Here is an 11,426-nt window from a genome sequence, read left to right as displayed (position 1 = left end):
TGGACCCAGTGAGGCACAGTTGGAGATACTATAAAGTGAGGTGGGCTGGGAATTGTGGCGTACACCTTTAGTCACCACACAAGAAGCTGAGATGGGACCATCACTCGATCCTACAAGTTTGGGCAACACAGCCTGGGCAACACAGAAGATCTCATTTCAATTTAAAAAAAAAAAAAGAAAAAAGTATTGAGAAGCTAAACATTGAGGTGCATGAAATTAAAATCTTGGAGGTGGTAAAATACAGTAGAATTACAAGGTCAAGATTATTACAATGGAAGTGGAGGGTGAAGTGTGGAAAACAAGAATGCTGATGTGAGAACAGCAGCGGGGTGCCAGGGTGGATGGATGGTCTTAGGTGGAAATGGGTGTCTCTTAGCCGTGTTGAGAGGATCAGTGGTGGAGAAGAAGGTTTGATCTGTGCATAAATTTTAATGTATGGCAGGAAGTGGGGCAAAACTGTTAGTGGACTGGAAAACAGAGACTGGTCTGGGTGGCCCAGACAGATGGCATTTCTTTTAAGATAATAGGAGCTTTTGAGGAGATGGAAAACAAAGATACTCTGAAGCATCAATGAAGAGCAAAGCAGAGACTTACTTTATGCTAAGCACCAAAGTGCAGCAGGTGTTGATGGCCCTGTGGTGCAGGGAGGCAAAGGGTACAAAGATCACCGAAAGAATGAAGATTATTGTACTATAACATCATGTAACTCGGTAGTGTCCCAAATTTTCTGATCAGGGAGATTATGGAGCCACAGAGAAATGTGATCGATGATGTATAGTGTGCCTGGGGAGAGTCACATGGAGAGAAAACATTCTTTCAAACTTTCACAGAGAGCAAATTGGTCAAGCAATGGCCATGACTCATCCTCATAGTTGACACTGACAAAGGATCTACAAAGTGCAGTACAGGGCTACAGGATAAATCCTGAGGGTACTTGACTGACCTTATCAGATACAAAAGTTACATTTCTTGTTATATAGGCCCTGATTTATCTTGGTCTTAACCATCCAGCAGAAAAGTATAAAAACAAGGTATATAAAGTAAAGCCATATTAATACAATGAGCTGTAAAAGGCTCAAGTCAATAACTTCTGAAGATAAACCACTAATATTATAGACTGCTAGACAATGTTGGATTGTTTTGCTGAATTCAAACACCTATAGTATTTAGATGCCAATAGAATATCCACCTCTGACAGAACTAAACAAAAAAAAGGAAATGCAAAGGAAAGATCATTTTGTATTTATATATACAAAATAGGATAAATATACAGCTACTTTCACTTAATTCAATGAGAAGAAAGAGGTGTACTGATAGTGTTTGGACAGGAAATCCTGTCTGCTTTTTGTACTATGGATAACCACTAAGACAATAACAATGCACAATGTATTGATTATCAAAACTGTCCTATTAATCAGCTTTGAAACTGTCTCATTCATATTTGTTTCTCAATAAAATTAAAATTAAAAAAAGAAAAAAAAAGAAAGAATGAAGGTTAAAAACTGGCCAGATAGCTCAGCAGACTAACTCGCCTGCTTAGGCAGAGTGCAGCGTCCAGGTGTGCCATGCCAGCCCCGCTCCTGGAGCACTCTGAGGCAGAAGCGAGTGAGAATGCACGTGGTAGCACATGCCCGTAATTGCAGGGCTTGGGACGCTGAAAACAGGAGAATCACTACAAGTCCAATCTCTGTTGTGAGAGCCTGTACACCCTATATGCCCTACCCTAAATTCATAAAAAGAAAAGAAAAGGGGTGAAAGTTGACAGGGAAAAGGTGATGGGAATTTGATGGAAGAAAGAGGAAAGGAAGGCATTCACTCATGACAGAACTTTGAAAGAGGCTCAGTGGAAGGGCAGAGTGACAGCGAAGTGGGAGACTGTTGGCCGAGTAATGCGCCAAAAGGGATAGAGACAAGAATCTAAAGACGATGGAAGACTTGGGAGTCCTGGACTCATGGAGGGCCTCTAGAGGGTCCCTATGTTCATCAAACTCTGCCCCTAGTCCAGGAACCCTCTAGTTCTTTTTTGGACCCTCCATAGAATCATATTAGAGAGGATAGCTGAATAGACTATTGAAAAAATTCATGGCGCTTAGGGAAGAGTGATTCTATGTGAGGGAGGGTGAAAGGGTTTTCCTTAGACCATCAGGACAAGAGGAGGAGGGGAAGTGGGCTTAAAAAGAACTAAGCTGTGTTATATACATGTACCAGCTCCCTGTGGTGAGTGTAATCAGTGCGTACGGCAGACTTGTACTATCATAATAAAAATAAAAATTATAGAAAAAGGAATATCAGATGGCAGGAGCATTTCCATTGAGAAACATAAGAGCAAAGCAGAAAGAGCAGAAGCTGGAGTCAAAAGACATAGATGAGTTCCTAACCTGATTCCCACCACCTATAGATCTCTAGGGGAAAAACTCCCACCTTTGTACATACCACTTACTTAACCCCATCCCAGCCCCCACCCTGGGGCTGGGAATCTACCCAGAACCTTGAGTTCTTAATGTAAATCTTTCTGCCTTGGGAGACCTTGAACTTCACATGACAGTCACCTCTTTAGGGGATCCTGTACCTCTGTTGCAACCCTAATTGCATCCCATTTGGAAATAGTGTAAAACTGTCCAAACATAAGATGGACAAAAAAGAAAGATGGACAAGAAAGATAAGAGAAATACATAGCAGACTCCATATGCCCTAGTACCTAGCCCTTTGCTTATGTGCCAACACTCCCCACCACTTGAGGAGCCATTATTAAAATGTTTATTCTGCTAGGCATGGTGGTGCACATCTGCAATCCCATCACTCAGGAGGCTGAGGCAGGAAGATTGCCATGAGTTCAAAGCCAGCTTGGGCTATGTAGTGAGCTCAAGCCCAGCCTAAAATACCCAAAAGACCATTTCTTGAAAAAGAAAGAAAAAAAATTCATTCCTTTTTGTTTTGAAACATTTTTTTTGTATGATGCATAATACACTAGAGAAATGATAGTTAATGCCACAAGGGATTACAGACTAAGAAGTGACAGTTACTGGGATGAGAAGCCAAGGTCTGAGAAATGCTAATTAGTGCTACTTTCAGACATGATACAAGTAACATAATGACCTTTCTCCTCAGGTAGCTGGGGACACATAGCACTGCCCAGGGAGCCTGAGAAGGGAAGAATCAGAGCCAGCCACTATCGCACACACCCAGGAACCGGACAGGTGTGTACATGCTGGAGAGGCGATGTTTTCCTCTGGTTCACCCATGTTCTGAGTGAGACCTTTGGCCCAGTTTTAGAAGCCAGCTGAGCTTCAAATACCTGAGGCGGGGCCTCCAGGCCCTATAAAGCCCAACCAGGAATTGTTGGGCATCTCTGCACAGGGCTGTGAACTGCTAGCTTTCTGCTTGCTCCCTAGACATGCATCGGCTGTTGACTCCCGTGAGGCAGGCTCTGCAAGCCAAGAGGGTGATTCAGGAGGCCTCCCTCGCTGCTGTGCGCCTGCTCCCTGCAGCCCACCAAAGGTAAGTCACCTCACTGTTGGGGTCGACCTGGGTCAGCTTTTGAGAAGCATTATAGGACCAGCAAAAGATAGGCATGTGGCTTGCCAGAGGGAAACTCCCTCAGCTTGCCAGTAAAACTTGCCAGGCAGAGCCTGTGTGCAGCTTTAGACAAGAAGATTAATGTACAGGATCTCAGTTGGCTCATCCTGAACAATAGACCCTTTCACCCATAGAACCAGAGGATGTCAGACCTCTGACACACACTCTTTTGGAGCAACAGCATGTTTTACTCCACCAGCTAGGGCCCCAGCCCCCTACTGTGCTCCACTCTTCTCTCCTGTCCCCGAGCTCCTACCAAGACCTTCAGGCTTCCTCAACTGTAGTGGCTTCATGCACTGCAGCAAGATCCCAAACTGACTGAGAATAAAAAATTGTGCTTCTGTGGGCTCCAGTTTTATGCCACAAGGAGATGAAGTATAAAGATGATGTGCATATGTGTGCCTGAGCCTGAGCAGGCAGCACACACACTTCTTTTCTTTGGATCTATCTCTTCTAGTCTGTTTCAAGAGCTGCCATCTCTGTGCGATGGTGGAAACTTTGCTGTATTCCGGTGCCTTGGGTTCTGAGCCATCTGCGTGTCATGATCTTGTCAATAAGCCTCCCATACATAAGCCCTCTTTTGCATTCTTACTCTGCACTGTGTCTTTCCTTCCCTGGGGCATGCGGATATACAGGTGTGTGTGGAGGGCAGCGCTGACTAGGTCTTTATTTTCTTCCTGACTCCGCCTTTGTCTACATTCCCTTCCCCCACTAAGCCATGACATTCAGACCAAATATCTCAGCTCAGGATTGGACTGGTTTCTGTATTTGTGAGAGAAGGCGTTGAGTGGCTTAGCTTGCTTCAATAAGCAAAAGTTGGCCACTCACCAAGAGAGGCTGACGTCTCTGGTCTAGATCCTGGGATCCTCACTCACTGTTCCCTATTGGTGTACTCATTCAGTCTCATTAACCATGGCCTGAACTAGTATGAAGAATGTTCTTTACGGCTCTTCTCTTCTCCATGTGTTTATCCACCTGAAGCTAGCTCTCCATAGCATTAAATCCAACCTGGGAACTACACCTGGATCAGCATCTGCTTCCTTGTCTCTGAAATGAAGCAAGATCGGAACTTGCACTCCTACCTATTGTCTCTGCAGTGCCTCCTCTCTTTTCCAGGTGCCCTGGCCTGCTCCATCACCACTGTTGTGGCCTTCTAGTTACTACCCTTCCAGTTCTTCATCAGCAAAAATTCCCTCCTCCCTCCAGGATTATCTCAATTGTGACCTCTCCCACCAAGCTTTTCCTTATCTTTCCTGATCACCTCCCCTTGATGTACCTGGTGTTTTCCAGACAGACTAGTTCACCCTGGTAGCCTTTTGCCTCCTGTCTCAGTCAAGAGAGAAAGAGGGAGGATGCTCTTGTAGATCTGGGTCTAGCAAAGTGTCTCAGTTTACTGAGTGCAGATCTACGAAGTTTGAATTCCTGTGGGTTTGGCTGCTGTGCTCAGTTTCTTCCTGTTGCAGCCCTTGGAAGTGAACTTGCTGTGCCTCTCTGGCAAGATGTTCTGCTCTTGGATTAGCTGGGTAGTTCTGGCCCCTAGCCTCTGTGCAGGGACTTCAGCTGCAGAGTTGCACACCAGGCCTGGATGCCAGGCCTGGGCTGGGTCTGGAGGGGTCCAGAGAGCCAGACAGAAGGACTCACTCACAAGTGTTCTGGGCTGGGTTGAGAGGCATCCAGCAGGCAAAGGGGAGCATAGAAGCTCTCCCACACACTCGCCAGGCTTGGGCTTGGGCTCGCTTTTCCTTATCTTTCCACTACAGAAATCTCTGCTTCCTTTTAACTCCTGCAGGATTTTGCCCACGTCCCTTTTTTGGCCCTTGTCCCTTTCTGCCTCACAGTTCTTTATGTGTTCTTGTTCTTCAAGGGCAAGGATGTCCTCGGTGACCCTGCTGTCTTCTCTGTGCAACCTTTCTGTCCCATGCTATCTTCTCCAGCACAGGACTAGCACGCAGTAGTTAATTTGGAAACATAAAGGAAAGAAAAAAATGGAGGGAAGGAATAGTAGCTTGACACATGTTCTTGAACCAGGCCACACCAAAACAAACTGATTTTAAATTAAACAAAGTGATCATTACTCAGAGAGTGCACAAGATTAGTAGGCTAGTTTATTTTGTATTGTTCACAACCTTCTTTTTAGGTTTTTATTTTGAGGCAGCATCTCACTAAGTTGCTGAGTTTCCTCTGCTGGACTAAAGCTTGCAGTCCTCCTGTTTCAGCCTCCCAGAGTGCTGGGATTACAAGCATGAGCCACCATACCTGGCATAGAAGGATACCCTAAACTACAGCGGCCTGACGCTTCTGGAAGCATTTATGTGTTGGCCCCTAAATCTTTGTCCAGGAATTGTCCTACCAAGACAATTACAAAAGCTAACAAGTGATTGGCTCTTAGAACCAGTCCTTGTACTTTAGATTTCTAACTGGAAAGAGAGGAAGAGAGTGAGGACAGGGGAGACATAATGAGAAAGGAACCAGGGGAGAAGCTATCCCAGCTAGTGCCTCCAAGCGCTGGCTAACCATTAGCCCCGAGCTACTGAGAAAGAGCCTCCATAAATATTTGAAAGTACAAACTCCGGTTATTTGGAGGGTACTAAATAAACAGGACAGATAAACAGATGCCAACTCTCTCTGGGCAGACAGATGAACCCCAAGTACCAAGCCTTACTGGCTTGTGACCATGGGATCCACTCTCACTTCACAATGGTCCTTGAAAATGGCTTTTCAGCTGGAAGCACTGAGACACACTGTCTTAAAGATGGCTGAGAGAAGCAGTCAATATGAATTACAACTTTTTTACCTTTAACATAACTTTATAAATGAGGCACCCAAGGCAGAAGAGGGACAAAATCTTGCTAACATAAAAAGCACAGTTACTCTGAGCACATTGCTTCGTGTCAAGGAGGTGACCAGATTTCAGGCACTTTCATGTGGGAGTATATGGGAGGTGGAGATGGGGATCTTGTTTCTTAGAGCAGGGAGGAGAAACTCCAGGTTTCCCCCAGAGGTCAAAGTGGGAGAGAGTGGTTGGATCTAAAAGAGAAATAGGGCTTCTCCTCCCAATTCCAACAACTCCTCTGCCATTTTGTCTGTCTCCATATGGAACTGCTCTTTTTTTCCCTCAGTACTCTCATACCTCTTTTTTACAGTGTATTGCTATAAATATATCTGCCTCCTTCCATTAGGCTATGCCATTTTGTGGGCATAAAGTATCTCTTATTCACTATTCTGTACAAGCACTTTGTTGGATGTGCTCAGTAAATATGGTGGCCAGAAACGTCAGTGTGCCCGTAACCCTGGCACTCTGGGAAGCTGAGGTGCAAGACTGCAAGTTCAAGCCCAGAGTGAGTAACAACTTCTTGACTGAGTGAGACCTGAGTCCTTGTATCAAAATAAAAAATAAAAAAGGGGTGAGAATGCAGTTTAATGTGAGGGGTCTGGGTTCAACTTCCAGGAAGTAAGAAAAGGAAGGAGGGAAGGAAGGGAGAGAGGAAGAAAGGAAAGAAGGAAGGAAAGAAGGAAGGGAGGAAGAGAGGGAGGAAGAAGGAAGGAAGGAAGAAAGGAAGGAAGGAAAGAAAAAGGAAAGACAGGAATGGAAAGGGAAAGAAAAAGGGGAAAAGGAAGGAAAGAAAGGGAAGAAAGAGGAGAGGAGGGAAGGGAAGGAGAGGGCAACGCAGAAGGGAGAGAAGGAGGAGGGAGAAGAAATTGAAACCTCAAATCAGAATATGTAGAATGTAATCAAGAGGAAAATTTTCTTTAAATTAGCAAAATGGTGGATATGTTCTTGTGCAATGAAAAGAAGGGCAAAAAGAGAGGAAGAGAATGAAAGGCACACTTTAAAAATGAGTAAAATTTTAAAAATTGTGTCCTAGGAGGGTTTCAACATATGTAGAAATAAAGTGTGTGACAGTAATAACTCAGAGATAGAGATGGTAAATAAAGCTAATCTAAGGTAAGGATTTTGTGTTGTTTAGAAAGTGGTACTATTATTTATTTTTGAATGGAATTTATTGGTACAATTTGAATATACAAAATAACATTCATCATAGAAAATTTGTACCTGTACATGATATAACTTGATTCCTCATCAACCCTTGAACTCCTCTTCCCCTATTCATAAAGTTTTGCTTCCATTTTATCCTTCTTTTTCCTTCTTTCTTTCCTCTCCCCCTCCCTAGTTCCCCTTTCTTTTGCATACTTTCTTCATATTTTATAATATCTATCATACATTTTGGTCTTATTTACAATTTTAGTTTCTCATGCAGGAGAGACAATGTGCTATTTGCACATGGGTGTCTGGTTTATTTCAGTTAGGAATATGGTCTCAAAGTCCATCCATTTAGCTATAAATGTCTCAAATTTATCCTTCTTTATGGCTCATAAGTACTCCATTGTATGAAAAGTTGGCATCTTCCATGCTATAGGTATATTGATTGGGATAACATTAAATCTGTGTAATATTGTTGAAATTATGATCATTTCACTATGTTGTTTTTTCATATTCAAAAACAAGAGAAGTTTTTCAATTTTCTGATATCCTCTTTGACTTCTTTTTTCAGAGTACTGTAATTTTCAGTGTAAAGATTCTTTACTTCATTTATTAGATTGATTCCTTGGTATTTCATTTTTTGAATGCTATTGTGAAAAGTGTTTCCCTAATTTCTCTCTCAGTGCAGTTGTTATTTGTAGACAGGAATGCTATTGATTTTTGAGTGTTGACTTTGTATCTAGGTATGCTACAAAATTTGCTTATTAAATCAGTTCTTTTGGTGGAGTCTTTGGAGTCTTCTATGTAAGGTATAATATCATCCACAAATAACAATAATTTAACTTTTCCCTTTCCTTATTTCTTTTTCTTGTTTAGTTGCTGTGGCTAATGCTTCCAGAACTATATTGGATAGGAGTGGTGATACTAGGTATCCTTATCTTGTTTCTGATTAAAGTGCAAACTTTCCACTTTTGCCCATTTAGTATGATGTTGACTGTTGGTTTGTCATAGATGACTTTTATCACATTGAGATAAAGACCATCTATTCCAATTTTATGTAGCATTATTCTTTCATGAATAGGCATTGGACTTCATCAAATACTTTTTGTGCATCTATTGAGATGATTGTATGGTTTTTATCCTTGGCTGTGCTGATAGAGTATATTACATTTATTGATTTGCCTATGTTAAACCATGCTTGCATCCCTGGGATGAATCCTACTTAGTCAGAATATGTAATCTTCTTGGATGGCCAAATAGTTCAGCAGATTAAAGCACTTGCTTAGGCAGACGCAGGCCCCTGGCCTGCCATGCTGGTGCTGCCCCTGGTACGCACTGAGATGGTGATTGAGACTGGGCGTGGTGGTGCACGCCTATAATTCCAGCATTTGGGAGGCTGTAAACAGGAGGATTACTACAAGTCTGATCTACAGAGTGAGACCTTGTACACCCTGTCCTAAGTACAAAAAAAAACCTTGATTTGTTGCATTTTGTTTGTCAGTATTTTACTGGGGAATTTTGTATCTATGTTCATCAGGGAGATTAGCCTGTAGTTCTCTTTTTTGTTGTTGTTGTTGTTGGATTCTTCTCTAGTCTTGCTATCAGGGTAATGGTAACTTCTAGGAATGACTTTGGAAGTATTGATTCCCTTCAATTTCATTAAAGAATGAGGAATAGCAACATTAGATCTTCTCTAAGTTTCTTGTAGAATTCAGCAGTGAATCTATTAGGACATGGATTTTCTTTATTGATAGGTTTTTTATTAAAACTTCAATTTCATTAATTCATATTGGCTTATTTAGAATTTTTATATCTTCTTGATTCATCTTTGATAATTCATATGCATTTGGAATCTAATTTTTCTGTATTTTCCATGTAGTTAGAATATAGGTTCTTGAAGTAGCTATTGATAATCTGGATTTCTGCAGGATTTATTGTAATTTTACCCTTTTCATTCCTAATTGCATGGGTTTGAGTATTTTCCAAATTTTAATAATGTTGGTTAGGGGTTTGCCAATTTTATTTAATCTTTCAAAGAAACAATTCTTTGGTCCATTGATTCCTTCTATTGTTTTCTTAATTTCAATTGTATTATTTCTGTTTGATTAGTATAATTTTCTCCCTTGGATGAGCTTTGGGGTTCACCTGTGCTTCTTTTTCTAGAAGCTTGAGATTCAGCATTAGGTTATTTGAGCTTGCTTTATTTTTCTGATAAAACACTTCACTACTATGAATTTCCCTCATAGGACTGCTTCTAGTGGGTCCCAGGAGTTTCCATTATGTTATAATGGCAATATCATTTCATTGTATAAACTTTCTGATTTCTTCTTCAATTTTATCCATGACCTATTGGTTGTTCAGGAGGCTGTTATTTATTTTCCATGTGTTTAAGCTTTTGTGGTATGTTTTGTCACTGATTTGCAATTTCGTTGTACTATGGTATGATAACACAAAATTCCAATTTCTTTTAATTTACTTAAGCATGTTCTATGATCTAGTATTCTGCTGAGAAGGATGTATATTCTGATATTGTGGAGTAGAACACACTATAGACATCTAATAAGTCCATTTACTTAAAAGTTTGGTTCTGATATTTCATTGTTGATGTTTTTTTCTCTAGTTGATCTGTCTATTTGTGACAGTGAGGTATAGAGGCTCCTCATTACATTAGTGCTGATTTGATTTTTCATGTTCATTAATTTTTGTTTTATGTAGTTGTGTGCACTGTACTTGGTGTATATATATTTGTGCTTGTTATCTTTTCCTTTTGGATTGTATTTTAATAAGGATGTAGTAAAATTCTTTGCTTCTCTTGATTAGTCTTGACTTAAAATCTATTTTGCATACGAATAAAATAGTTGTCTGATTTTTTCTTGGTTCTTGTTGCATAAAGTATTATTTTCTATCCTTAGCTTTCAATCTATAAATTTCTTTTTGAGCTAAATGTATTTCTTGTATGTATCATATTGTTGGATCTCACTCTATGACACATTACGCAAGTCTGTTTCTTTTGGTTGGTGAATTAAGAACATTTACATTAATGGTTATAACAGATATGTATTGACTTGTCCTTGTTGTGTTATTTTCCTATTGGTGATTTTCTATTATCCCTCTCTGTTTAATTGCTTTCCTTGATGGGTAGATTCATTCTGTTGAGGTTCATGCAGTTGTAATCCTTTTTATCACTTTCTAGAATGTCCTGCAGAACATTTTGGAGTGGCTGGTTTGGTGGTCATGAATTTCTTGTGATGGGAGAATCTTATTTCTCCAATAATTTTGAAAAATAGTTTTTCAGGGTAAGTCATTTTGTGCAGGAGATTTTTTGGGGGGGAGGTCATTGAATTACTTTACTCTGAGCCCTCCTTGACTTTAGGGCTTGTGTTGAAAAGTGTGTTGTGATTCTGATGGGTTAACCTTTATAGTGAATTTTTTTCTTTTCTGTAACAGCCTTAAATATTCTGTTCTTATATCAGATTTTGTAGAACCTTGATAATTATATGTCTTGGTGTAGTTTTTTATGATGTATAATAGGATTTCTGTACCCTTCACTTATTTGTGTGTAAAATTACTTTCCCAAGCTTGGGAAATTTATTGCCATTACTTCTGTGAACAGATTTTATTTCACGTGCTCTATATCCTGCTTTTTTATTTATTCCAATAAATCTTAGATCGTTCTTCTTTGCATCATCTAGCAGCTGTTGGATTGACTTTTTTTGTGGTTATTTGCTATTTTTTTTTGCTTTTATTTTTTTATTTTTTGATAACAATAAAATTCTTCATAGGAAAATTTTCCTGGGTTTGGGTACGCAGTTTCTTTACAAGTATAGGCAGACATCATCAGATTTGTACTATCACATACATATGTTAT

At 40.4% G+C, this 11,426-nt stretch overlaps 1 protein-coding gene across 1 annotated transcript in view; it reads left to right on the top strand.

Annotated features, from left to right (window-relative positions):
- Window positions 1-3,328: 3,328 nt before the first annotated feature.
- Hmgcs2 (3-hydroxy-3-methylglutaryl-CoA synthase 2) overlaps window positions 3,329-11,426 on the top strand; it is a 47,904-nt gene continuing 39,806 nt past the window's right edge. Inside the window, exon 1 of the mRNA XM_004646179.2 lies at window positions 3,329-3,498. Coding sequence (XP_004646236.1) covers window positions 3,395-3,498 — 104 coding nt within the window. The 5' untranslated portion in view covers window positions 3,329-3,394. The remainder of the gene's footprint in view (window positions 3,499-11,426) is intronic.

The sequence above is a fragment of the Octodon degus genome, unplaced genomic scaffold, assembly GCF_000260255.1.
Source record: "Octodon degus isolate 3935 unplaced genomic scaffold, OctDeg1.0 scaffold00257, whole genome shotgun sequence".
Taxonomy (NCBI): domain Eukaryota; kingdom Metazoa; phylum Chordata; class Mammalia; order Rodentia; family Octodontidae; genus Octodon; species Octodon degus.
This window is presented reverse-complemented; position numbering and strand designations above follow the sequence as displayed.